The sequence below is a fragment of the Chaetodon auriga genome, chromosome 3 (genome assembly GCF_051107435.1).
Source record: "Chaetodon auriga isolate fChaAug3 chromosome 3, fChaAug3.hap1, whole genome shotgun sequence".
Classification (NCBI taxonomy): domain Eukaryota; kingdom Metazoa; phylum Chordata; class Actinopteri; order Chaetodontiformes; family Chaetodontidae; genus Chaetodon; species Chaetodon auriga.
In genome coordinates, this window is record NC_135076.1 from 24,227,208 (window position 1) to 24,255,038 (window position 27,831).

Consider the following 27,831-nt stretch of genomic DNA (forward strand, 5'->3'; position numbering starts at 1 on the left):
CCCAAAATATTTCTGAAGCCGCTGAACTCTCTGGCTTTCCGTCCGACGTTCATTGAGAGCATTCGGCTCCATTACAGCTGCTTGACAAGAGGATGTTTTGTTTCCATAAGGATTGAATAACATTAGAAATACACAGGTTTCCATGTTTTCCCCATTAACAAATTGGATATTTAATTCATACTTTGTCACCTTATAGCGAGGAAAGTCGTTAATATGCCCGTGTACAGAACTGGGTTGTGACTGTCGGGCTTGTTGCTCTGCAGGTGTCGGACCGTCAGAGCTACCTGGTGGTCTCTCTGGTTCTGTGTCTGGCTCTGGGCCTCCTGCTGTGTCTGCAGTGCTGCCGCAGCTCCGCTCCCAGCCCCAATACCATGGCTGCTGCCCTTCCCAAGAGCAACCACTACCCCAGCCCCAAGAGGTTTGTCTCACACACACACACATTCCTGCCATGTATGAATAGAACGTTTCTGTCGGCTTTGCTTTTAATTTATTGAGTTAAATATAAGATCATTGTTCTAGCATTCTCAGATCCGTCATCATGATCCCCGACATCCACTTTTACAACGTTGCTGCTTTTGAACAGAGCATATCGGATCACTCCCTTCCCTCACTTGTCATCTGTTTGCTTTAATGCTGTCAGTCTTGTCCTGCAACTAACCGCAAGAAGCTTGAGAAGCGACGGTATAAACAACACTTAAGAAACCTCAGTGTCATTTTTCTTGTCAGATGCTTCTCCTCCTATGACGATATGAGCCTAAAGCGCAGGGTGACCTGTCCGCTTGTTCGCTCCAAGTCATTCCACTTGTCCTCTACAGAAGGTAAGAGCCCACGCTCCTGAACACACACATGTACACACACTACACACACGTCTCTGTTTTTCTGTCTCGTGCGTTTCTCCTCCCCTGCCTTTGTCATTGAAACATAAGCAACATCATCGCCACTGTAGACCCTCTCGGGTTAGTTGCGTCACACTGCTGCGGCTCTTTCCACATAACTGTCCACATCCAAGCACTATCCTTTCTTCATTCTCTCTATCTTTCCAACTCTCGTTCTGTCTATCTCCGCTGCTTCCTCTCACACCATGCTTAGTGGCTGATATGCCTGGTGTTGCCAGTGCTTGAGCAACACAAGCCCACAGGAAGAGGCTGGTGCAAGCAATAAAAGAAGTCTTTCACTCATGAAACCTAAAACTCCCCCTGCTGTTCATTATCCCTCAACTATCTGTGTGTGTGTGTGTGTGTGTGTGTGTGTGTGTGTGTGTGTGTGTGTGTGTGTGTGTGTCTGTGTGTGTGTGTGTCTGTGTGTGTCTGTGTGTGTCTGTGTGTCTGTGTGTCTGTGTGTGTGTGTGTGTGTGTGTGTGTGTGTGTGAGAGAGAGAGTTTTGCCCTTGAGGCTGAGAGGCTGTCATTGCCAGCTTGCGTCCACATGCAGGCTTAAGGAGTATAATAATAGAGCATGATGCTTTGCTGGCTCATGGTAGACATTTGCAAGTAGTAATCAATAATAAAATAACATGCTTTTGGTGTGATTTAGCTCGGTTTTAGTCAAATTTCTTGCGTTGTCTTCTCTACAGGCAGTAAGCCGTGGTTAGAATAGAGATTTTTGCTGTTGTATCTTTCAATAAAACTACTTGCAAGGTCACTTCATGCTTGTTACATGTATGTATTCCTGTTTGCCATTCCATCATTAACCTGGCCCCTCTCTCCCCTCCCCAGTAGGTCCAGATGACTTGTACATTGTAGAACCTCTAAGGTTTTCTCCAGAGAAAAAGGTACAGTGTCTGTTCTAACTGCTGCTGTTGGCTGTGACGGCCGCCGTACTTTCAGTGCTGTGTGTTTTCTAGTGTCAGTCTGTTCAATAAGTGTGTCAGAGCAGGGCATGGTTTCTTCATCAGTCACTGATTTCTGCTCTCAGTGGAAGTAGCCAAGATAAAGGCGGCAGCTGAGGAGCGTTAAGATTCAGCTCCAATCCAAATACCTGTTAACCACTTCTTTGCTGAGCCTGTGGGCGTATTTGAAAATGAGCTTTAGTGCAAGTCCATCAAATTAAAAAGCTGTCACGCACGTCTCCTCCAGCACAGTCCAGTGTGCACACAGCACAGCACAGATCATGAAGCTTTGTTCAGAAGTAGTTTTGATAATATTTTCTTCCAAATCCAAGATTCCATCATTCCCTGTTAAACTTTCCAACCCTTCTTTGATCCATCTGTGTGACCTCACTGACCAGCACAAAAGTGGTTAATACGGCTTTACATTGTTACATGTGTCGTGGTTTTCTCCAGATGTGTTTTTTAATCATTCGCTCCTCCTGTTTTATGTTCTTCCTGCAGAAAAAGCGCTGCAAGACAAAGTCTTTGGACAAGGTTGAGATTCTGAAGGCATGCGATCCCTCCGCTCCGCTCGCAAACGGGGGTCCAAAGTGCAACGGGTTCCAGCCATGCCTCCCTGCGCCGCCGCCACCTCCACCCCCTCCTCTCCCTCCACCCCCTCCTCCTCTTCCTCCTTCTCTCCCACCGCCTCCCCCTCCCTCTGCAGAGGAGGTGGCATCGCTGCCCACTTGCACCTCCAAGGAGTTCCCCTCAGAGACCAGCAGCTGCGGCTCGTCCACCCACTCTGAGGAGTCCTACACGAGCCGCCTCCCCCCTCCCTCTCCCATCTTTCCCTCCGCTGGCCTGTGCAACGGCCACGGCCTGCCTTTCCCCCTCCAGCAGCCCCCCGCCAAGTCCCGCCAGGAGAAGCGCTCGATGAAGCGGCGGAAGTCGCGGCAGACGGAGCTGCAGTTCCCCGCCATGCCGAGCGGGGGCGTCGGCTCTCTGCCCAGCCTGCAGCAGCTTATGAAGGGAAACAAGGAGATCAGCGTTGGGACCATCGGGGTGACAGCGGTCACCGGACACGTCTGAACACTCACACCTTTACACAACTTTTTATTCACACAGACACACACACAGAGACACACACTTACACTATATGGTAGCAGACTTGCGTAGTAAGGAGATGAGGTCTTACTGCATCCCAAAGAACCACATTTCCCATGAGCACCCAGGCGCACCGTGGAACTGAAGTGGCTATGGCATGAGTAGCTCCACATCATCCAGTCCTGATCCACTCCTGTCAAAGACGTGTTTACGGTTATGTGCCTTTATATCTGTGTTCGACCTTTTAATGCTAAAAACGTGACGTTTAAAGAGTCGTTGATGTGACAGACAGACACTGTGGTGGGAAGTGAAGCATCGATACCAGTCAGATCCATTGAAGTGTGTTCAAGATGTTTCTTTTTTTTTTCTACTGGATAAGCACATTGTCCCGTGACAGTTGAGCACCAGTGATCTCTTACGCCCTCTGAGCACAGTGAGGAGAGGTGCTGGCCTCAACTCTACGTTCCTTCACCCACGGGAACATCGAGAAGTATTCGGCTGCTCTTTTGGATTGAAAGAACTGCGGAGCATCACAAGCTACTTCTCTTTTCCTTATTTCCTGCTGTCTTCCATCGCCATCTTTTCATCCATTCTGTCGTTGTATTGCATCCTAACATGACTGCAGGTGTTTGTATGGGACCAGAGTGTTAATCTTTCTTGTACAGCAGACTCTCCGCTTTTCCTCCTCCTCTGTCTCTGTCAGTCTGTTCCGAACCAGCAATCAGAGCTGAATGAAGAACATCACTTTGCATGGGGCGAAACAGTCCGAGTGTGTTAGTCCTTTCAGTTTAGTGTCGCATTTAACCTCACATTACACACACAATCGCAGCAGTTTGTAGATCCTGCTAGCTCACAATGAAATGCGTCCACTCTGGACGGGGGGCCTGAAAAGCTTGCTGACACACAAAATGAAGAGAAATTGCTCAGTTACAGTAGATATTGCAACTGCGAGTACGGTAAAGTGGGCGCAAAGAGGCTGGAGCCATGCCAGGGTGTTTTTTTAATCGTCTTTTTTCTGCTAGATTTTATTATTTCTTTCATCCGTAACTGAGCCATGCTCCTCTCTTATCGTTGCTGCTGTGATCTGTTTGACTTATTCTCACAGCCAGTATGGAGGCGAACGTTTCCTGTTCAGGGTACAGTGTACTGCTGGTGCACTTTAGGTGGCAAAGCTGAATGTTTACACTTCTGTCGCACACACATATCCTACTGGGACTCTGCAGCTGAGCCTGGCTGGCCAGTTTTATTTATCTATTTATTTATTTAAATGAGACAGATTTTTCTAACGTAGGCGCTGGCTCGCCAGACTTCACTCCTGCAGCGTCGCAGTAGTTTGTCCATGTGAGTATGTTACATAGAAATATAAGAGTGCAATACGCTCAGCCGTGCTTACGAGTGACCTCGGTGGAAGGCTCAGTCATCGTTCTTTCTGTTTTTGTGCATTTGAGCTTGGGCGCTGGTATTATCTAACAGTCCCTAATTCTGTTTGTCTCCTGAACTATCGGACACGCGTGATAGCGGTCCCATGTCCTGCAGAAGCTTTATATATCCAATAATTGAGCATTGATTCAGAATAACTACAGGCTTTGTCGGATCGTCATACTGCTGCATTTGTGTATGTTCAGAGCTGCTGGGTGGTTAAAAGCAGCTGAAAGGGCTAAACTGAGTTCTTAACTGTCCCGTCGTGTGCGCACGCTTGTCTCAGCCCCTTTGTTGACTCGCTAACTAACCAGTTTTAACTCACCCTGTTGATGATTTCATGACTGCGTTAGCATTCAGTTTAATGTTTACACTCTTGGCAAGTGCAGATGTGAAAAGGGGGAGTTCATGTTTTTGTCCGTTTTTAACTAATAAAATTGAAATGCATGTTTTTCCTTATGTATGCCGTTTCTGACTGGCTCTGTGTGGTTGTACATTTTGACAGAGACAGAGATTTCTCTCCCAAAAGAGCACCATTACCTCTTCTTACCAGCTTCTACTGCTCCTCTTTCTCTCTACATATTTTTATTCAGCAAGGTCACCTCTAACCCTCCCACTGCACAACTTTCCTGTGACTGTGAAGAAAAGTTTAGATATGCCTGCTTTTATTAACCACTCTGCCGTGTTCCCGCTGGGAGCTCGTCACTCTTTATCAGTCCACATGCCTGCTTTCCTGACCAGCCGACCTGTCTGTGCATCCTCACTCTCATTGTGCACTCAGTCTTTTATTCACTCGTCATTGCTGTTTGACTTTTATGTGTTCGCCCCACCTCCAGTGATAATTGTGGTTTGTGAGGAAAAGAATATGAATTGTTGTTGAATAAAGGGAACGCAGCAAAGATGGGTATGATTTGGAACACTATTAACGTGATCGTGTTTGTTCCACAAGCCGAGCAGATCATGTTTTGTTTTGTTTTTTTATCCTTTTTGAATGTGTATGATCTTATGTTCGTGTGTGTGTGTGTGTAAACCCGTATGCATGTGATAATTCCTGTTGTTGATCTCGTGTGTGTGCGTGTCTGTGTTATGAGAAAGACTACTTTGAATCTACTTATCCCGTAACACAGCGAATAGAGAGAACGCCCTCAGAGAGAAATTCTAGGAGCTCAGTGTGCACTTTGTATGACTCCTCATGCCTTTTTGTTTTTCTACCTTATATGTCAAGTGCTCTCTTTTCTTTCTCTCTCTCTCTCCCTCTGTCTCTCTGTGATTACTCTGAGGAGCTGCACAGTACTTTTGAGCAGGAGTGAGTGACTACAAAACTGTAGTGCCATTAGAAACTGTGAATTTCTAAATAAACCCTTTTTTTTTGTTGTCTTTCAACTTGTCTTTGTCTTTTATTGTGACTGCCTTCATATTCAGCCACAGTGTGGATCGTGTTTATCAATCATTAATCGATCTTAAATCCTGCGTAGTCCATAAAAGAAAAAATCAGAGCTTTTTTTCCACTTGGTCTCTGCTGCAAAATTCTCTGAAAGTGATCAAGAAACTGAAGTTGAAACTGATTATGGGATTAGCCACAAGCAGTTACATGCACTGATTTACAATATTATATATGCCTGTGCAGATCCTGCTAACTTCACCTGATTGGCTAATTAAAAACACTTAAATTGACTTGTTTCCCAAGTGCTTAAAAGCTGTCAATGAGAAGGGATTCGGCTTAAACTACGGTCGTCCCTGGAGCATGAGATGACTAAACTTTCTGCTATTGCTATAAAATAGATAAGAAAATAAATGTACGTGTGTGTGATCATTTACATTTGTTCATGCTGGAGATGCAGACGTGGATATGAAGAGAGGCTGTCATGTTATATAAACACACTATAGGACAAATTAACATAATATTATAGGTTTAGGGTGTTTTACTGTATTTATACAAGATAAACAAAAATATGATACTAAATAAATATTACATACGTTAATGTTAGTCAGATCAGACAGAGCCCTGTGGGCCACCATGATTGATTTTATATTTCAATATTCACAATTCACCCCGGTGAAGGCGGTGGAACACGAGCGCGCTCATGCAGGTTTATTACCAGCGATTCGTACATCCGGCCACACGGTGTCGCTGCGAGTAGAGCTGGGCGCTGTTTTCCTCCAGCGGTCAGGATCTGTTTACGTTTGTCCGCCATCATGGAGGACGAGGTGGATGTTGATATCGAGGGAGACGCGTTTGAACACAGTATTAGGTGGGAATGTCTACTGTTTCTGATGAATTGACGTGTACGCTGTCTGTGGGTGTTGTTCGCTGTAGTCCACAGTACCTTACGGAGACCTGGGCGTAGTTTTTAGCCTCTCGGTGCAGGCTAAAGTCGTGGCTAGCTGTCCTGTGTGTGTGATGAGGGTCTCCTCGGGCCCCTTCACGTGCTGTGTTGATGACAGTTTCTGCTCATTTTGTTGCAGCGAGCTGGATGGAGGAGGTTTAGTCCAGGAGCAGTTCACACAGTCCGCGTGGAGGAGCAGCGCGGGGATACTGGTATGACTTTCTGAAGCTAGTAGTCCTTCAGCTGGCTCCTGTGTGACTGTTAATGCTTGTGCTGACCCCCTCTGTCTCTGTGTTGTGCAGCCATGGGAGCTGGACAGCTCCATCAGCCCAGAGAACAGAGAGGTGATCGAGAGGATGCTGCTGGAGGAACAGTATCCTCCCACTGACCCCAAAGGCATCACACGACTTTGGAAATTATATTGCTACAATGGCAACACAGACTGACACATCACATATAAGACACACATATAAAACACAGTAGGTAAAGACTGATTGGTACTGATGCATTTAGGGGTGCTGCAGGTTGATTGATCACACTGGTTAAAGCATACCTGCCCTTTGCAGACACTGTAGATGCTGTGGCATCACCATCGCTGCGCGACTTTCCCCTCTCAGTCCAAACCCAGGGATGAGCTGAAGAACACATTTATAACTAATTAGTTTGGCTTGACCAGACCAATTCTGTATTATCTAAAGCTGTCCAGTGTCAGAGCTGTCCAGCTGAGAAAGAGCCCAAAGGTCTTGACAAAATATTGCTGATTTGATAGAACATGTCACTGAATCTACTAATTGCACTAATTAAAAACACTAAAAAAGAAAGAGAAATAGTGTAAAAATGAATGGGTAATGATTGAACAGATTGATTTATCTAGTAAAATTAGCAGACAGTTACTCATCATAGCTTCTTAAATTTTAGGATTTTGATTTGTTTTCTGTTTCATTTCATTGTCAGCTGAACTATACTGCACCTTATATTTCTTGAGAAACATAGTTTGGATAACACTCATTATTAAGTCCGTTGGTCCTGAACCATACTTGTAGATACTACCTGACAGGTGAGGAGGTTCATAATCACATCTGGGGAAGTGATGCTGACAGCAAGCCCAAAGTGAAGAAGTAAGTCCAGCTTTCACGTGAGCAGAGAAGAATCGCTCCTCGTGTTGTTAGCATTCATGTCACACCGTGTCTGTCGGACGTTTAGGTCTCCGACGAAGACCTCGGCCTCGGGCTCCTCTTCTCGTTGGTCCAAACAGGAGAAGGAGCTGTTTGAGGAAGGACTGGTAAGCTTGTCAACATGCAGCCGTTTGCCTGTAACAGAGTTACCAGCTTTTGATTATGAGGTTCTTTGTGAGTGTATGTCTAAAATACCAGGTGGCTAAAGAGTGTTTTTCTGCAGGCTCAGTTTGGTCGAAGGTGGACTAAGATTGCCAAGCTGGTGGGCAGCCGCTCCGTTCTTCAGGTCAAGAGCTATGCCAGACAGTATCTCAAACACAAGGTGAGAGTTTCCTTTACTCTTTATCTGTGTTATGCCGCCTAAACACACACACACACACACACAGGGTGTACTCACAAATCTTCTGAAGTTCAGTTAGTGATTTCTTCATTGTTCAAACTCTTTCACAACCAGAATGCATTCCTCAGGAAGGCTTGGGAAATAAGAATGAAGAAGAAATAAACTCTTTCACCATCTGTACATGTTTTTTCAGGCCAAGTCAGAACCCAGAGCTGCAGCTCCCTCTGCAGGTCCTGTGATGCACTCGCAATCCCCTCAGCCCACCTCCAGTCGAGTGTCCACTTTGGCAAACGCTGTCCGTATAGAGAAGCTTTCTGATGAAGAGGATGAGGAGGTAGACATCACTGATGACCTGAGCGATGATGGAGACCAAGACGATAAACCGCAGGCTGTGCTCAAAAGTGAGTTCCGCGAGCCAAAGCAGCTAACGGACACAGGAGAGCAGAAAGAAGCAGGTCTGACTGGGACAAAGGACCAACCTGGCCGCACCTCGCCATCTCTACACAGTCCTCAACCCTCGTCTTCCCTCCCTTGCTCAGAGAAGACTGGTCTAGGCGAGAGCGGCATTGAGAGAGTATCACCACCTCCAAAACAACTTCAGGAAGGAGCTCAGACAGCCTCAGAGGCTGAGGAAGATGAAGGCCAGAGCTCCCAGTCTGAAAGCTCAGCACAGACGGGTCAACTGGAAGAGGCCTGTCGTGACGGCACAGGTAAGACTTTATGTGAATCCCCCTCATGACGTGTCCCCACTCGTTTCTCTCTTTAAGTTACATTGTGGTCATATTTGCCTCATAGATTCTGTTGCTAAGACTGAGCAGAGTCTAGCTGATAGACCAGAAGAAGACCAAGAGGAGGAAGATGAGGAGGAGGAGGAGGAGGAGGAGGAGCTGCTTAAGGCCCCTGACCAGGAAATTGAGATGGACATGGAGACAATCACTGAGGATGAGAAACAAGCTATCCCAGAGTTCTTCGAGGGACGACCATCCAAGACCCCTGAAAGATACCTTAAGATCCGCAACTACATCCTGGATCAATGGTAGAACTTAATGCATGTTTGGTAACTTCTGTCACTACAGCTCTGCAGATGAAGAAGTTATTGCTTCTTTTTTTGTTCCCCAGGTTGAAGAGCAAGCCCAAGTACCTGAACAAGACGTCAGTCCGCCCTGGACTGAAGAACTGCGGAGACGTCAACTGCATTGGGAGGATACACACCTACCTGGAGCTCATTGGAGCCATCAACTTCAACTGCGGTAACTATACTGAGGCTGTGACAGCATCCCTCTGTTCATGAAAATAAAAGCTTCCCGTTCCAAACGGAACTCCCATCTCCTCTCCCGCAGAGCAAGCAGTCTATAATCGACCAAAGGTGGTGGACCGCTCCAAGCAGAAGGAGGGCAAAGATGTGCTTGAGGCCTACCAGCTGGCCCAGAGACTGCAGAGCATGGTAGGTACCCATCAAGTCCTCAAGCATCTAAACTATGAGTTTGCTGGACCTCGAACTAACTGCTGATTGGCTGCACGTTGTAGCGGACCAGGAAGCGACGTGTGCGGGACATATGGGGAAACTGGTGTGACGCTAAAGACTTGGAGGGGCAGACGTATGAGGTTTGGACACATTGCAGTTGTTCAGCAAAGCACTGATCACTGGGTGTATTCACATTAGTGTGTTCACTGATCCTGTGTTGGTGGTGTCTTCATCAGCATCTCAGCGCTGAGGAACTGGCCCTGCGGAGAGAAGAGATGAAGAAGCAGCCGAAGCCCTGCAAGATGTCCAGATTCAGAGGGTGAGCGTGATGGATTCAAGCAACGTGTGCTGAATTCATGAGTGTGCAGATGCTGATCATCTCACTTCTTCTTCTAGGTCTTTCGATCCATTCCAGTTGATTCCCTGCAGGTCTTTTGGGGAGGATGTACAGGTCAGGAGCCATTTACTCCATAGTTCAGTCTTCAGTAGTGCAGATGGGAACTTCACCATCTATTTTATCTCGATAAGACAAAGCCAGTTTGACCAGAAGAGCGCTCTCTTCATCTCTCTACCCAACTATTTTAATTGCATTTTATTTCAATTATTTGGCATCAGGTTTTTAAAGTTTAATAACTGTTAAAACTCTTCTTTGCTCTTCCCCGCAGGAGCCATTCCAGGTTATTGTGTGTGCAGAGACTCTTCTCATAATGGACATGGTATGCTATACACCCAACCGCACATACTGAATGTATTCTCAAAGAAAGTTTCCTCAATGTGCTGCAAGTATGAACTGACTGTCATTTATTGCATTTTAATGGTCTATAAGTGATCAAATGTGTTGTGATTGTCAGCACGCCCACGTGTCGCGGGGGGAGGTCATCGGCCTGCTCGGTGGAACCTTCAATGAGGACAAGAAAGTTTTAAAGGTAGGAAAAGGAGTGAAAGCATCAATGTGGAGGAGGAGGATATTTAGTGACAAACGATCCTGTGTGTCCGTACAGATCTGTGCAGCAGAGCCATGCAACAGTGTGAGCACAGGTTTGCAGTGCGAGATGGACCCGGTGTCTCAGACACAGGCCTGCGACGTGCTGTCATCGCTGGGCTTCAGTGTGGTGGGCTGGTACCACTCACACCCCTCCTTCCACCCCAACCCTTCAGTCCGGGACATAAACACACAGGACCAGTTCCAGGTGAAATGAACGGAGGAGAGAAGTCGCACCTCAGTCAGTCTTCATGAACGTATGATCTGATTCCCTTTGTCCTGACTGTTCCAGAGTTATTTCTCACGTGGAGGAGCCCCCTTCATCGGGATGATAGTGAGCCCCTACGACCCAGTCAACCGCTCCCCTCACTCCCAAACCACCTGCTTGTTGGTGAAGGAGAGCCAGGAGCCTTCGGGCCCACAGAGTATGTCAAACACACACAAGCACCCGATTCAAAACTTCAAAACAGTTCAGATCAAGAGGCTTTGAAATCAAGCTGACAATGTAGGTCAGTGATTTCAGCTCAGTAGCACAGTTTATCCTCTGGCTGAGTCTCTCTCGCTGTTCCTCCCCAGAGCTGCCCTACAGATTCGACTTCCTGTCATCACAAGACATTCCAGACTGGGAACAGACGTTGAGGAGAGCTCAGTGGATCATCCACAAATACTGCCAAACACCCGGGTGAGTGAGAAACGGGACTGGAGAGGTTTTCCTGACACGTGCTTTAGTGCTGATTCTGATTTTTTGTGAAGCTTAATGGTGGATTGTCTAACCTGTTCTTTTTCTGCTCTGGATAGGAGCGTGCAGATGGACAAATTTTTCCGGAAAGACTCCCATCTCACTTGTCTGGAGAAGGTCTGTCATGTCGTTTGCACATTCCAGTGGCTAATCATTTCCTGATTTACTTCTGCCTCTGCTGTTCTACTCTTTCACATGACCTCTTCCATTAATCGCCGCCCTTTAGATGCTGTCGTCTCTGGCCAGGTACCTGGAGCCCCTGCCAGACGAGGAGGGAGACCCTTTCCTCAGGCAGATCCACGCCCTTTTCCAGTCAGACTTTATTGCCAAGCAGCAACCGCCTGACCAGGAGGAGGGAGAATCTTCAAATATCTCATCCAGACCAGTGGACTCTGAGGACCTCGCTTACGATCAGCTGATCAGCGAGGAGAGGCCCCAGGAGGGAGGCGGAGACTCTGATCCAGATTCTGTCAGAGCTTCAGACAGAGGCGTGCAGCCCACCACAAAGACCACAGACACAACCTCAGAGACAAACAGCAGCACAGTTTTACATCTGGGCTCTGTGCTCTCGACCGAACACGACTATTTACTGTGATGGACTGTCTGACTGAACATCATGCATAACTGAAGAAACTTTTATGTAAATGTGATCAGTATCAATTTACTCATTTAGTTTTTAAATATGTTATTATCTTATTCCTTTTACCAAATGTGTGTGTGTGTGTGTGTGTGTGTGTGATATTGGGAAGACGCCTTTCACTCAGTTCAGGTTTTGTTTAAACATGAGAATAAAAATCTATTTTCATATTTGTGGTCGTGTTTTTATTATTTTTGTGTTTATAATAGTCCTTAAAGGTGCTGTCGTGTAAAAGACAAAGTCCGTAATTTATTGGGGTAAGTTACAACTTTGTCTCTTCCATATGGCGAGTAGCTTCTGTGGCGATGACTTGAATTTACCTGTGTCTGGGGGGGTTCCTAGCTATTAGCTTAGTGTAGCTAACGGTCCATTTAAACCTGTGGAGAGATGCTAAGTGTTAGCCCGGAACGTTCGTCTCCGTGTTGTTTCCGGGGGGGACATTTTGGAAGCGGGTTCGCTTAACTGCTGTAAAGTTGTGCTCTCGTAGTTCGAACTATGAATATTTGGTGTTGTAAACTGACTAAGTGATTTTAACTCGGCGTGTTATCGTGTTATAGAGCAAACTACTGGGACCGGCATTTCAGTCTACGGCTGTCGGCTAATGGTAACCGACGTTAACCTACTTGTAGCCAGGGTCCACTCGAGTCAATGACATTGACAGATGTGAACTGTTAATTGAGTGTTCGATATGAAATTAACTCGGCTGAGTGAACGACACGTCACGTTAACGGCTGATAGCTGCAATTTCCACATTAACATGAGACATTCCAGCTCTCTCGGGTAACAGGCGACCGTGTTGACGTCGTCTTTAGTTGCGGAGGACTTCGCCGCTGTTCGGTCAGTCTGAGGAGGTCACCGGGGTCGCGTTACCAGCAAGCACAATGGTTTTACTTTGTGTTAATCTGTGTTTACGGAGCAGTCGCTTCTGTTCCCTTCCTGCGCATCTGACACGATACTTCCGGGTGTGGAGACCGGCTGAACGTCCTCTGAAGAAGCCTCACTGTGTGTCCTCTCAGATCAGCTGTCACTCAGCGTCCAACTCTGCGCACCTCAGAGCCGCTCCGACAGGACCACCTCTCCTGGGTGGAAGGGCGCCCCGTAGACCCCTCAGCACTTCACCCCTGCACCCTGGTCCTGTCCTGACACAATGCGGACACCACTTCCACACCTCGGCCCCCGTGAGGGCCCTGCCCGCTCCTCTCTTATGGCTGGTGCTCAAACCTCTGCAGAAGCTCTTTGCCATAATACTGGGCAGGTAGGAGCTGTACAACGAGCTTGATTCATCTTTTAGTTCTTTTCTCGATTTATCGAGTAGTTGTGTGGTCTCTAAAATGACCATCAAATTTCTTGTTTTGTCCAAAACCTGAAGATATTTTTCCTTAAAAATGTACTCAAATTGATTAATTGATTGTCAAAATAGTTGGTCAGTAATCATTGTAGCTCTAAGCTGTACAGCGATGACTTACGACTCTAGAGTAACTTTATTCATCATAACATATACACACACTTTAATTTGTTACATTTGTTCAACACATATATGCAAAAGAAATTACATTTAATTATTCTGAACACTTTTATGCGTGCATCATTTTCAAGGGCACATAGTAAGGCAGGAAAATGAGCCATAATTTAATATTCAATATACATATAAATTGAGCTGTGTGTTCATTGCTTTAAGGCTTGTTATTAATTAATTACGCTAAATGCATTCATTAAATAACTAACACATTTTTAATTGATTTGTAAACAATTGTATTCATTGTATAATATAAATAAGAACAAATCAATTACCTTAGAAATTGTCGCCACATTTCTGGTAATTAACTTTTTTTTTTCATTAACTGGTAAAAACATCCCCTTTCATTACTATAATAAGAGTACATGTACATATAATACCCCCCTGCTGCTCCTCTACACTTGTATACACAGCTGCACACACACCTTCTTTAATACACACACCCCACATCAACGTAAGAACTGCAGCACCTTGGTCACATCAGTTTCATTCCCACGTAATCCTAACTTTCCTTTTGATCTTTCGGGTCAACCCTGTCAAACCACCCTCGCTCTGTTTTGTTACCAGTTACATCTTGTTTCACTCGTTTAAATAAAAAAAAAAAGACTGGCAAAAATGAATCCCTGAACTGGACTGACTATGATAGTATGATGTAGCACACATGATGCCCCGCTTCACCCACTGCGGGTGAGGCATCATTAAGTTTTTTTGTTTTGAGAACTGAATTCGGAAACATTTTCCGCCCCCCCACCCCCATGACGGAACACCCTGCAGCACATCGAGCTGTTTTGTTTAGTCACTGTTTCAAAAAGCATTGGCATATTTGTCTACTTAAATATTAGACTGTTTCCTCTGGGCAAACACACCAAACTGTGTTGTGTGCATAGAACATTGTTGCGAACATATTTTATGCATGCTGCTCTCTTGGCCAGACCCACTTGGAAAAGGAGATTATTGATCTCAGCGAGTCTGCCTGGATTCCTACATTTCTAATTGGAACATTTGCGCCTTACACTTCTACTTTCATTTTCTCGCCTGTATTCCAAACATGCAAATTATCCAGACATGAAAGTAGCTTCAAATGATTCTTTTCTTTTCATTTTTTTGCCACTGTAGGGCAGGAGATGATTTTATAGTTACAGCATGAGGCTGTTTGAGCTACACAAACAGATAGCACAGACCTTGTGGCCTTCCTCTGTGCACAGGAGTATAAGGAATTGGTGGGTGGCTCTACCAGACAACCGCCGGCAGCTCATGCGCGAATGGGCCTGGCAGCGCCGTTGGCATCTGACAGCGGGGGCAGGCGTTGCCATGGTGATTGTAGCCCTCCTTCTCCTGACCCACCTGGATGAGTCTCCAGTGACGGGACGGACCCGCCTCCTGGTGTTCAGCAGAGAGAACTACCTGGAGCTGGCAGCTATGACTTCAGAGGTGGTGAGAGGAGGAGGGGGGTCAGGACATGGTGTGTGTGTGTGTGTGTGTGTGTGTGTGTGTGTGTGTGTGTGTGTGTGTGTGTGTTACAGAGCAACAATGCATGGTTTTTGGTAAGACGACATTTAGTGGATGGACGAAGAGGAAAAACATTAACATGAGAGGAAATTACGCCATTTAAATAATTCTTAAAATGCTCAAGTGTGTGTGTGTGTGTTTGTGTGTGTGCACTTCAGTACATGGAGGAGTATGCAGAGCTACTGGTTCCAGTCACAGACCCTCGGCACCAGGTGGTGGAGCGTGTGGTGCAGCACCTGGCACAAAGAAACAAGGACATCCCTGAAGTGTCGGATATCACCTGGAACGTCCACGTGGTGCAAAGTCCCAATGTCAACGCCTTTGTCCTCCCGGTCAGTGAAGGAAAAACAGATTTCTATGTCTTTCATGTCATATTATAACATCATAGCATCCTTACAGTCTTAGAAGATCTGTTAGAATAAGCGAGTGCTTTTTACGCCTGTTTCTCCTACAAAGTATCCTTGTGATAGTGCAAGGTTGATCAAGCTATATTTTGCTTACATTTGCTTCCTGTCCACATGAAAATAGCTTAGACAGTGTAATATGAGTACATTATCAATAAATAATTCATAGTGATTACTTACTGTAAGTCGCTCAGATGTGTTACGTGGCTTTACAACATCAGAACAGTTCACATGTATAAGGTTCAGTCAGGTCAGACAGGTTTACAGATGCTCTGACTCGGATTGTCTTTTCCTTTATGTAGAACGGGCAAGTGTTCATGTTTACAGGGATGCTGGAAACCGTGGCAGACATTCATCAGCTCACCATTATCCTGGGACACGAGATGGCTCATGCTATTTTGGGACACTCTGTAAGTGCACGACTCTCTGCTGGCTGCGTTGATAGCATCATATACCATCATGTTCTTTACTGCAGTACAACCTCAATTCCAAAAAATGCCCATCCTCGCTTGTGAACGACTGAGCCTTTGGAGGATGCCCCTTTCATACCCAATCATGATACTATCACCTGTTACCAATCGACCTGTTTACCTGTGGAATGTTCCCAGCAGGTGTTTTTGGAGCGTTCCATCACTTTCCCAGTCTTTAGCTGCTCCTGTCACAACTTGTTTGTAACGTGCATCAAATTCAGAATAAGCAGATGTTTACAAAAGTCAACTTTCAGTTGAGTGTATTTCGAAAAGGATTCTTTCTTTCTTTCTTTCTTTCTTTTGAAAGGAACTATCACATTCTGTTTCATGAATGTTTTACACTGGGTTCCATCTTTTTTGGAACCCGGGTTGTACATGACCTGACACAGGGAGTCAGTCGCTTCATTTTTCAAAGATACTAACCATTCAGGAGTCCGCCTGGATGACCTTGAAACACGTTGATACAGACACACAAAGACACAGCGCTGCTGAGTTTGATGCAGGGAACATGCAAACCTGTTTAGCTCTGTGGAGAATGAATGCAATTCCTCAGCCCGAGGCGCTGCAGAGACGTGTGTACAGTCTGCTGACATTTGAAAGGCTTGGATGATAGTGGCAGACCTCGCTGCGCATGAGGATGAGTCACTGAAAACACTTAAAGTGCAAATAATGTTCAAGAACAAAGTTTAGTCATTTAGAAGCCCTGGGCAGACAGAGTGAAAGTTGCAGCTGGAAGTCTGCCAGGTCTCTGCCTCACAAGGTTGTAAAATATGTATGTGGAGCTATAGGTATGTGCATGATACACTGACATCTCCTGACTATTCATCATCAGCCCCCCACTCCGTCTCAGTATAGTAACAGCTCAAGTGGCATCGGTTGCAGTGCTGTTGCATCAGCCGGTGATAAAGACTCACTGACAATCACCTCCAAGCACTCACTAATCCTGCCTGCGCTATGATGACCAGAGTCCTGCCGACCTACGGCACTGTCGTCCTTTATTAATTCTCCACAGATGGCTGTTTTTTTCCCTCTCTGCCTAAAAAAGTCCATTCTTCTTCTTCTAAAAAAGCATCTAATGAAACTGTGGGTATTTCAACACTTTAAACATCCTCGGAGGAAATGCTTGAAGGAGATTTTAATTAGATGAAGGGAATGAGCATCGATGGGCTTGGTATTACCCAGTAGGTGTGCTCTGTCGGATTGGCTGTTAAAACCTCTAAATCTGTTCCAGCTAAAAGTTCCACTAAAATAGATGGGAACAATCAATATGTTCCAGCTGCCTTGTTCGCCTCCCCCAAACTTTTTACCTCGATTTTTCTCTCTCTATCCCATTATCTTCTTTTTTTGACCCCGATCCTTCACTCTCCCCCTCTGTCGCCCCCCCCTTCATCTCACGTCCCTCTGCTGTCCTCCCCCAGGCAGAGCAGGCCAGTCTGTCTCACGTCGTGGACCTCCTGTCCCTTATTCTGCTGACAGCCATCTGGGCCGTGTGTCCTCGAGACAGCCTGGCCCTCCTGGGACAGTGGGTACAGGACAAGCTTTCACAGGTGAGTACCACTCCAGAATGTAACTCATACACACAGTACACCACATTTTCCTTATTTCACTCAATTGAAGAAACATCCATATTTTCACACTTCATACAGTGTTCACTGGGAAGACAGCAACACTGTTATCATTTGTTATTGTATTATCTTTGTTATTGAGTAGATCTGTCTGAGCTTTGACAATTAGATCGCTGGAACCGATCTGCACTTTTGATAAGGGAAATGTTTGTCAGTCTCAGTTTGTGCAACCTCACACATACACCATTCGTCTCTCCTTCAGCTGATGTTCAGCCGTCCCTACAGCAGGAAACTGGAGGCTGAGGCTGATCAAGTCGGACTGCAGTTGGCTGCTAAGGTATCGTCATCCCCGAGGAGCACCACACTGCTGGGAGAGCAGTTGTATAATGTGTTCTGTGGCTCTGGAAGAGATATTCAAAGTTTGGAAAAAAAAAAAAAAAAAAACCTCAGTCTGCTCTCTGCCTGTTTTTGGCCACTTTTCAGTCTGTTTGTGCCTCGCTGAGATAACCCCGATCATGTCATCATTTTCTCAGCTTGGGCTTTAGATTTGAAATGTTTAACAGAAAGCCTGAATGACAAACTGTAAGAGTGAGGTTTGAGAGAAGTTGCTCATGAGAGATGCTATTAAAGTGAACTGTGTGAAGCGTAGCAGCCAGTGTGTTTTCATTAGGCCCACAGAGACTAAAGAGATTGAAGTCGGGATGCCAATACACCTTTAACATAGTATGACAATATGACGAGACCTCATTGGACATTTTAAGATTAAGAAATTGTTTTTGCTCTGTTTTTATAGTAATCAATATTTTAACATTGCAAAATTATACTGGTCTAATGTAGCTGCTGCTGTTAAACCTTGTAATCTGCCTGTTGAGCACTAGGGGGCACTGTTGTCCAACTAAACTGAACTCAGTTGATTGGTCTGTAAGGATTTTCATGGCACAAGACAGAGGGATGCCACATTGTGTGTGTGTGTGTGTGTGTATGTGTGTGTGTGTGTGTGTGTGTGTGTGTGTGTGTGTGTGTGTGTGCGTTTTTCTGATTCCATGGGGGTGTGTGTCCTTCCCAGGCCTGTGCAGATGTGCGAGCAGGTCCTGTGTTCTGGAAGCAAATGGAAATCAGAGACCAGCTGAAAGGAGAGCCCGCCTTCCCGGAGTGGCTGTCCACACACCCGTCGCACAGGAACAGATACTCTCAGCTGGACCGCCTCATACCACAGGTACAGACACACACAGCAAAGCTCAGTCCAAATAACAGCAGGGGAAGCGCTTAAGTCTCTTTTTGACCTCAATTATATAAGTAAACACATCCCTGCTGCTCTGATTCATGTGTTTGTCTTAAGTAAAAGACTCTTTGATCCCTGTGTGAGGAGAGAGCCTCCACATGGCTGTTGTTTAGGAGAAACAGTGTAGCTTTAGGAGCTGGTGGAAGGAGCCTTAATGGAACTAATGAAGCATCTGGAGAGATGTGCATCCACCTGCAGGCGTGTGGCGAAGAGGGCAGAGAGGAAGAAGGGACTTGGGGAGGAGAGGAAAAGATGCAAGGTTTTAGGAAGGCAGGAAACACATTTTGCCACACAGGGGCCTTGATGCCCGCTTAACTAAATGTCTAGGAGGCTTTGAGCCGAGGACCTGAAAGAAAACAGCCCCATGGCAGCAGCTCGATCTCACAGGCTCGCACGCTGCGCCGCCGCCGCCATGGCAAGACGATCAATGGTATCTTAAGGCTAGAAGGGAATCAACAAGCAGTCAAGACAGCAACTTCTATGGAAACTGTCAGCATCCACGATCATTACGTCTTATATGTGTGTGTGTGTGTGTGTGTGTGTGTGTGTGTGTCTGAGGCAGAGAGAGAGAGAGAGAGAGAGAGAGAGATGCACATTGTATTAGGCAGCAGCCAATTTAACCTTGAGTGTGAGTTGGACTGTTGGTACGCAGTCAGATGCTCCAAGCAGGAAAGACGAACAGATGGGTAAACCGCTAATTGTCCATCAGGTGCCTGTGTCATTCAGTGTGTACACGTCCTATGCTTGAGCGTGTGTGTGTTACATGCATGTGCCCATGCATCATCATATATCCCTATGTGGTAGATTGACCTCTAGCAGCAGTCATTGTCGAGGCCAGGCTGCAGCGCGGGCAGTGAAGTGGTGAAGACTGTTGTTTGGGGGATTCATGGCATTGTGTGTGTGTGTGTGTGTGTGTGTGTGTGTGTGTGTGTGCTGAGAAAACTCTCTGGCATGTCTGTTACCCTCGTCACACCGAACTGTTCGATCCCGCGTAGAAGCACATATGAGCCAGTTAACAGCTGAGCTCAGTGAGGTGAAAGTGATGCATAATGCGATGTTTTTAACCTTGCGAGGGGTGACAGCATCAAGCTATTTAACCCGACTCCTCTGAGGGCACTCCGCCTCCACTAGTGCGCTCATCATCCTTAAGCAGAGCGCATTAAGTCCACCGCTAGCACGAGAGGGAGAGCCTGTTGAGTGGGAAGCCAAGTGCATGTATGCGCTCAGTCTTGTAGGTGATTCTAAGTGAGAGATTAATGAGTTTGGTGTGGGCGTGGGTGTGTGAGACAGACAGAGAGAATGTCTCTAACTGCCAGGAAGCGCCTGTAGTCAGTCCCTACCAGCTCTGCTTACCCAAGCTGCATGATTTCAAGAAGGGTTTACATCTTATGATATATTTGAAGCCAGTCTTTCAACCACTTTGATTCAGACTGACATGTCTCAACAACTACCAGACGGATTGAGATGAAATTTTGTGCAGACTTTCACGTTCTCCAGCAGCAGAAGCCTGCTGACTTTGGTGATGCCTTGATTTTTTCCTCTAGTGCCATCATCAGGTCAATTTTTTGATCTGTCAGCTACTTTGTGATCATCCTCAGCTGCAGTTAAGTCGCTGCTCACATGCTAATCTAAGACGTGTTAGCATTTAGCCTAAAGCACCGCTGTGCTTTAGTGCAGCCTCACAGAGCTGCTGCAGTAGCATGGCTGCAGACTCTTGATTGTCCCTCTGGTGTCCTATTTTGTTTGTCTCAGTCAGTGCATCTTGTTATCTCAGTATCTTTAATCTTTGTTGTCTTTGTTTGTCCTTCGCATTCTCCTCTCTGTCTTTCTGGCCTTCTTTGTGTTGCGCTCATTTCGGTTAACAGCTGCGTTGTGGTGAAATATGTATCTACTGATCACAAAGTAAAAAGAACAAGTAACAGACTTTTTGTTGCAATACGCTGCAAACAAAAACAACGAATGGCTCACCACTACACAAAGACATTTATCACAGGGCTTTTCATATTTATCTTTGTACTTATTGTTATTTAAATTTGTGTCTGAGGTTATTATCAGTCAGTACACGTTTACCTCTGAGAGTGGCTTAATGTCTGTTCTTCACTCCGTCTCTCTCCAGGCTCTGGAGTTGAGGGAGAGCTGCATCTGCCCTGCTCTACCCGCTTCCGACCCTCGTGTCGTGTTCTCCAGAAGTGTCCATGTGTTGCTGGAAAACGCTAAGGACCGGGGGAGAAGAGGGCAAGAAGGAGCACACAAGCCCCACCTGCCTCACAGCGCCGCCTCACTCCCAGCCGGACTGCCTGCTGCTCTGCTTGCCCAAACTTCCCTTCGTCCTTCCCCAAATGTGGCTCAAGAAAGTAAAGGCCCAGTCCCACTTGAGGCTTCAGAGTCAGCTCTAGCGGCCCCTGTTCCTGCTCCTGCTGAAGGGGAGGGATCCCAGAGCTCCAGCTGACAGGAGTGTTCAATCCGCACAAACTTCAACGACGCCATAGTTTTGCAGAGACTGTTAAGATGAGTGAGTGAGTGAGTGATGGGCGCACTGGTCAGCCAGCATATTCAGCAAACAATTTACTGCTGCTTTAAGACTCTTTTTATCGTTCGTTCATTTTCGGAGCCTGTAGGTGCCAAGTAAAGGGGTAAAGTCCCCACCCATCATCCCAGGGTTAGTCCTTTTCACTGCACTGGAGACTCCCTTTGGTTGCCAGCACAGTGGCGGGTGAAGCTGAGGGTGCTAGTGTGAAAGTAAATGCCTGGGGTCATTCTAAATTTGGAGAAAATTGGTGGAAAAAGTCAAGCAAAAAGAAAAAGAAGGAAAAAAAATTCAAGGCCCCTCCTAACCTTTCCCTGCACCCAGCACCCCGCTGACTGAACTTCAGAGAATGTTAACCATGGCTGGCGACTACAAAGATGCCACATTAATTAGATAACCTCGACGGCGGAATGCCGAATGAATGTTGGTAATGCTAACCATACATTGCAAGATTAATATGTGCATTATTCATCGGCACACAGCAGCATACGAGAGTAAGCACTTTGTGTGTGAATGTTAGAGGCTGCGACCGTGGCAGACAGAGGACATCTACATTCTCATTATGACTAGTGCATTCTCATGCCACACACACAGCACTTCATGCATTCTCTAGCCTGGGGGACTTAATGGTGTAAATTTATGCTGGGTTGTTTGCAGGTTTTAAAACACAGCCTTCTGCTCAGGAATGCCAATATCCGCCGTCAAGCTTTGAGAAATCTTTCATGGGATTTAGTAAAATCTTATTTAACAAGCCAAGTTGACTGAGAAAACATTCAGATTTACAGGAACAGCCCACGGGAGCAGTCGCACAATGAAGAGGGGAGGGCAGTTATGGTTCATATGCTGGTAATCTTTGGCGCGTGTGTGTGCGTGTGTATGTGTGCTGAAACAAAGTGGCACACCTGGTTAAACTGTGCAATAAAAAATGTACTACTGTGCTTTCATTTGGGATAAATAGTTTTATTTGTGTCATGCATTTCAGGTGGAGGGCCTGTATCAGGTCACAAAACATCAGTCAACAGTCTTTACACGAGCTGTGGAAGCTTTGTTTCACTGCAAACGGGGTACGTCTGTGTTAGAGTCTGTGTCTGTATTAGAATAAGTGGCCAGTGATAGGGTTTGTGTGAAGCCGTGCAATGAAAAAGCCGAGGGAACATTGGTGTTTGCATATCAATAACTCAGCAGGAACGTGCTGTGTTTGCAAGTGGCAAGAAAAAAAATAAAACTTGAGAAGAAAAATTTGGTATTTGGACTTTTTTTGCCCCCCCCCCCCCGCCAAAATCACCAAACAGATCAAAGATGACCAAAAAAATGAGGATTATGGGAACACTATGCCACATGTAGTGTGTGTGTGTGTGTGTGTGTGTGTGTGCGCGCAAGAGAGTAAGAGGACATTATCAGCCTGTGACATTGCATAAGAACATCAAAACCCTTCCTTTGTCACACCAACCAATTAGACAGCGGGTGAAAGATGAGAGGAGACGTAGACTGAGTTGTTGGCAGTTTCCTCTGAAGTCTTCATATGTATGTGCGTGTGTGTGTGTGTGTGTGTGTGCGCGTGCGTGCGTGCGTGTGTGTGTGTGTGTGGTAGCAACAGTAGTCGCAGTTACTTATTGATGCCAGGCTCCTGGGGAAATTCCTCGCCGGCCTCTCACAGCTGATCAGACAGATGTAACGTTTGGAAATCGTAGACGAGATTACACCAAGGCCGTCGTAATCAAACGAAAGCTACCAGAATTCCCATCAGTCAGCTTTACCGCAGCGCTTTTGTAATTCCTGCCAATTGTTACAAGTTCTTGCTTCTTGGGTACAAGATCAATCTTTTGATGTCTCTCTATTAAAGACCGCTGGAGCAACATCCAAGTTTGTTTTTGAGCAGGAGCCTCCTCGCTTTCTGCTGCAGATGACACGAGCCGAGACCGTGATTCTCTCCCTGGTCGCACAGATTTGACCCTTTTCAGGATTTTAGGATCCGCAGCTCTCAGTTCGTTCTCATGCAGACTTCCTGTTCCTTCGTCACATTGTTGTGTACATGCTGAAGCATCTGGCTGCAGCTCCCTCACCACTCACAGAAATTGGAACATGAACAGGCAACAGATGACACACTCACACCCAGAGGTAATTGTAATGAGCGTGATACAATACACACACACACACACACACACACACTGCGCTGAGTAATTGTAGCCTACTGCTGGAGTCTAAACAATAACTGCGACAGAGAGCTTAATCAAGGAAAACAAAGAGACAGCAGTCAGATGCATTGAAAAGACAGAAATAGAAAACAGGCAGAGCAGAATCACGGGGATTCACGGAGAAAAGAAAAGATTTAGTTCAGGCGTGTGAGGTGTTATTTACATTTGAATCAAACATTTGATTTTTAACATTTCTGCTCAAATGCTGGGTGGGAAAGTCCTACTGTAGTCTTTGTGGTTTTCTCTGTGTTCACATGCGTCGCCTTGGGCAGATAAGATCTGTTCCACGGTGTCAGTGAGAAATCAGATGTCTACTTTATGTCTGTAAATTCACCTCAAGTCTCAGATTGTTTTGTGGCTGTATATTCATCCGCCCACCAGAGACATCAGACGGCTTCTGAGACCTCTGACAAACTGCTCGCAGGTATTTAAAGCTATAGACAAGCAGCGCTGAAAAGTGGAAGAAAGAACAGAAAAGGTGGCACACCCACAACAGAGGAAGCTGAATGCATCCTAGACGGCAAACTCAAGATGCTGTTTCCCCAACAAAAACACTCCCAGAGAGAGCCGGGGCAGCGAGAGAGCAACCCAACACATCTGCTGTGTAGGTGGCTGAATGATGTCCCAGAATGCAGTCTGGCAACCCTCTGACCTCCCTGTGGAGTGTTGCTCGAAGTGGCTCATCCACAGTTCCATTTCTTGGATACGCCCCAACACACACATACACATGCATCAGCTGGCTGCGGCGTGTAGGGAGAATATGGTGATGGAAATGTGTGTGCGTATGTGGTAAAAGTTGCTGTGTCCTTCCGCTGCGCATTAATTATACATGTGGCATGTGGGTGTCTGATTGAAATGAATATTTTACTGCTTTTAATCACTGCCATTGCCAGAGTGATGGAGCATCTGGCTGTGTTACCTGGGTAATTAAAGATGCTGTCTCACATACGCACACATGCAAGTCTCAGAGGTTGTGTCTGCAGTATGAGACAGAAGCACTCCAGAGGCTTACTAATGAGTCGAAATTAGATTTGGAATGTTTTAAAGCAATGGGGAAAAAAATAAAAATAAAGGCTGCTCATTCTTTTTTTGCTTTTGTATAACTTCGATTAGCAAAAAGCTTTTCAAACAGGTCAGGGACAAAGGAAAACCTCTTATAGCTGATGTGTTTGGCACAGGTAGCCTTAGCCATAGCTACATCTGACAGTATTTTGTTGTGTCAGTGTCTCTACTTTTGCAGAACCATCACTGTAAACTGTAAACTCTCTGTGTTTTGTACAAATGCAAACGATAGCAAGAATGAATTGTCCTAAACCGGACATCCACTGACCCCATGGTGCACACCTCACACCTGAATGTGGATGGAGACGAGGTACAAATGATGACTTCCTGCTGTCTAGGAGTAAATTTTGCTCCTTAGTTTAGATTTGTCACTTCCTGCGCTGAGGAGATTTCCCCCCAACTGAACAAACCTGACACCAAAATGTTATTTTTAGCAAATAGGGCAAAAACTGCGGCGCTTTGAAAGGCTGGGGTTGTTCCTCTCTGGAGGAGTCTACAGTGTAATCTAAGTAGGCTGATAACACAGAGCATTTTCCCCCTCACATAAAAGCCTTGTCTAGTGCAGCTTTAATGTGGGAGTTAATGTCTGCATTAGTCATACAGTACATACGCTGCTTCCCTGAGAGAGACATGCTTCACTCAGTACAGCTTGAAATATCTGTTGCACAGAGTTCAGACATGAACCATGAGTAAAAACTGACCTCCGCTTTATAATCTGCTATTTCTTACATGGATTTTGGTTTTCCGGGGATCTGTGCCTTCTGTTGTCTTACCCACAGTGAAGGAACAGTCTGGCACGGGGTCATCGAGGCTATCTGGGTATTCTCTTTCAACATACAATGCGGGTCTTCCTCTAATGGCTCCTGGTGTCCTCTCCGTCTGTCTTATCGTCCTGATCTGCGCTCGTGTGTGTGTGTGTTCATGGTTGAACTGGTAGAGGTTTTTATAGTCTGGTGTTCTGATGCTATTAGAGATTAGGATGTTAACACAGTCCCTCATCTGACTGCATCGATCCCAACCCTCGCAGTGGAATCACATTAATACTAACAACATCAGGTACAAGCTTTGTAGCTCTCTTTACCCCTCTCTCTCTTTTTACATCTGCTTCCCTGTCAGTGTTGATTTAAATTTGAATAACCAGCTTTCTTCCCAGTCTTTTAACAAGGAGAGGGTGCAATCTAATGAAGGGAATGAGGGAAGGAAGATTTCAGAAGCAGAGGGGGACCAGAGGATGTGGAAATGAGATGAGATGAAATGGTTTAAATCAGTCTTCCTCAGCTGCTCTGACACCGGTAGCTTTCAGTGTTTGAGCGCATACATCAAGCCACAACTCAGAGTAAGCATATTCATATAGTGAACAAGTTCTTTTTTTATGGGCTTGTGAGAAAAATGAAGAGCATGGAACAGCACAGTTTACCGAAGGACAGGTGTTGACAAAGTGAGATTAAAGATCGTTGATGACAAAGACGTGTAGAGCAAAACTGACACTGAAAATGTAAGTTTAAATACCTGTGAGCTCAGAGTTCTACGTTCACCTGGTTTCACTCACTGATAAAGACATGCCATTTTACATTTGGTTCAAACCCCTGTTGGGTGGCCACCCATGACTTGAGAAACTAGTGTTCTAACCCTCCGATCTCTGTCCATCAGTGCAGTGGTGCTTTACATTTTGCCTCTCGCCTCTTCTGTAATCCCTGTGAATTCATCAAGTCAACATGGAAGAGAGGAATTCAGACCAAAACACCGTCAGTGTCAGCAAGATTTAACAAACCACGATGGACCTGGTTGGTTTCAACTGGTAAGCACAGCTGGTGTTCTTTGATGTCTTCCACTTTGGAAGAACACCTTCAACACTAATGTTATTCACATTTCTTCATTAACTTCCAAGAGGTTTGATTTCATTCATGTGTATACTGTGTGGTGGTAGAAAGGAGTGTACACAGAGCAGCCAACTCTGATAGATCAGATGTCTCAGCAGCTCATCAGCACATGAAAGCACCATTTCCCACAGAGCTTGCACCATGGTCTGCTCTGACTTCTACCTAAGTGATGTAAACAGGAGGGTCCTGACAAGGTTCAGCGGTCCTGTAGTCAGTGGAGGACTCGGCATTGGTGCTCAACTGGGGGGCCTAACCAAGGCATACCCAAATTACATGCACGGAGTACATGCATGGTTTTAGTCTCTTCTTCTTCTTTTTAATGCCTGAATATTTATTTATTTTTACAAGTAGATGCTTGCAGATTACTGTATCTGGAACTTAATAGCAGGAAAACACAATGGGACCACAGCATGAAGCCTCACCCTAGTCCAAGTTCAATAAAATCTGACAACAATACCACAAAAATTGAATATTTTCCTGTTTTCTCCAATGGTATATCTAGGCATCCTCCAAAAAAGGCACTTTACTATATATTTATCTACAAAAATGTCTATATTTCTATCAATAAAATCCGAACTTTGACCATCTATGTTTATATTTTAGGTACTTATTGCCTATATTTTGGCTATATATCTTCATACTGAAGCCATTTACTATATTTATCAAATTCAAATTGTGTGTAATATCTCTACTTGCAATGAAATTCTTGATGTGAAATGTGCCATATTGAAGCATTCGGAATTTCATTGGCTATTTGAAGCGTCAGTCACTGCAAAATGGGCTGCGATTGGCTTGATCTTCACATGAAGAAGAGAAGGAGGCCCTTCTGTTCAACTCAGATTGTTATTGGCTTCTCAGGTTACTGGGCTTCATATGGCAGATTGTGATTGGTCAAATGTAATTTCAAACCTGAGACTTCAGGTAGTAACTGGAGTGCCAGTTTGTATAGTTTGGGAAGTTGCCACGGTGGAAAACACACAAGACAAGTCAATCAGGAGCACATTACCTGCGAATTTGAAAGGAAAAAAGGTCTTTCTGTGGATTATTATCACGTTGTGGACTAATATTTTCACCTTGGTGGATCGTGTGGATCTTTGACGATGTCACCGTTTCTGTCCGTGTTATCAACTTGTGGATCATGGAGAGACCTAAGGCTAATAGGTGAGTTACCTCAGTCTTATAAACTGTTGACTGTCTGCTGTTGGCGTTTATTTATTTTTTTAATCTCAGCTGTCTATCGGTGTATAATACGAGTATCAACGTAAACGTAGCGTTTGTGTCAATAGACTGAAAGATACACAACAATAAACTGTCCTTAACACGCGCGCACGCGGGGCCGTTGGAACAGTAAAGCGGTTCTTGGTTTAAGGCCTGCAGGCTAGCTTAAGTTGATTTATTGGTGTGTGTGTTTCATTAAATATACG

The 27,831-nt window shown here is 45.5% G+C and overlaps 3 protein-coding genes across 7 annotated transcripts in view; all 3 read left to right on the plus strand.

The window, feature by feature from the left end:
• suco (SUN domain containing ossification factor) overlaps positions 1-5,713 on the plus strand; it is a 39,079-nt gene extending 33,366 nt beyond the window's left edge. For 3 of the 5 annotated variants that reach the window (XM_076726310.1, XM_076726311.1, XM_076726312.1), the window contains 4 exons: positions 264-418; positions 727-818; positions 1,715-1,770; positions 2,329-5,708. In XM_076726310.1, the coding sequence (XP_076582425.1) occupies positions 264-418; positions 727-818; positions 1,715-1,770; positions 2,329-2,898 (873 nt within the window). In that variant the 3' untranslated portion in view covers positions 2,899-5,708. Of the gene's footprint in view, positions 1-263; positions 419-726; positions 819-1,714; positions 1,771-2,328 lie in introns of all 5 variants that reach the window. The other 2 variants (XM_076726314.1, XM_076726313.1) reach the window with 2 other exon arrangements.
• Positions 5,714-6,518: 805 nt separating this feature from the next.
• On the plus strand, positions 6,519-12,167 carry mysm1 (Myb-like, SWIRM and MPN domains 1). Its single transcript, XM_076726922.1, has 20 exons — positions 6,519-6,584; positions 6,799-6,871; positions 6,962-7,032; positions 7,703-7,777; positions 7,863-7,941; positions 8,058-8,156; positions 8,368-8,884; positions 8,970-9,210; positions 9,294-9,424; positions 9,515-9,618; positions 9,702-9,779; positions 9,876-9,958; positions 10,036-10,090; positions 10,305-10,355; positions 10,491-10,565; positions 10,641-10,829; positions 10,914-11,046; positions 11,198-11,303; positions 11,420-11,477; positions 11,587-12,167. Exons 1-20 carry the CDS (start codon positions 6,529-6,531, stop codon positions 11,953-11,955), a joined length of 2,643 nt encoding a protein of 880 aa, XP_076583037.1. The 5' UTR covers positions 6,519-6,528; the 3' UTR covers positions 11,956-12,167.
• Positions 12,168-12,416: 249 nt separating this feature from the next.
• oma1 (OMA1 zinc metallopeptidase) lies at positions 12,417-21,536 on the plus strand. Its single transcript, XM_076726923.1, has 8 exons — positions 12,417-13,252; positions 14,719-14,947; positions 15,181-15,354; positions 15,729-15,836; positions 17,315-17,443; positions 17,724-17,798; positions 18,528-18,677; positions 20,860-21,536. Exons 1-8 carry the CDS (start codon positions 12,879-12,881, stop codon positions 21,190-21,192), a joined length of 1,572 nt encoding a protein of 523 aa, XP_076583038.1. The 5' UTR covers positions 12,417-12,878; the 3' UTR covers positions 21,193-21,536.
• The last annotated feature ends 6,295 nt before the right edge of the window (positions 21,537-27,831 follow it).

Bases quoted from the DNA above. Each gene is read 5' to 3' on its own strand.
- mysm1 (XM_076726922.1), top strand. From the start codon at position 6,529: ATGGAGGACGAGGTGGATGTTGATATCGAGGGAGACGCGTTTGAACAC. The intron at 7,942-8,057 runs GTAAGCTTGTCA...GTTTTTCTGCAG, and splicing joins AGCTGTTTGAGGAAGGACTG to GCTCAGTTTGGTCGAAGGTG. The intron at 9,211-9,293 runs GTAGAACTTAAT...TTTGTTCCCCAG, and splicing joins AACTACATCCTGGATCAATG to GTTGAAGAGCAAGCCCAAGT.
- oma1 (XM_076726923.1), top strand. From the start codon at position 12,879: ATGGTTTTACTTTGTGTTAATCTGTGTTTACGGAGCAGTCGCTTCTGT. The intron at 14,948-15,180 runs GTGAGAGGAGGA...TGTGCACTTCAG, and splicing joins CAGCTATGACTTCAGAGGTG to TACATGGAGGAGTATGCAGA. The intron at 15,837-17,314 runs GTAAGTGCACGA...GTCCTCCCCCAG, and splicing joins ATGCTATTTTGGGACACTCT to GCAGAGCAGGCCAGTCTGTC.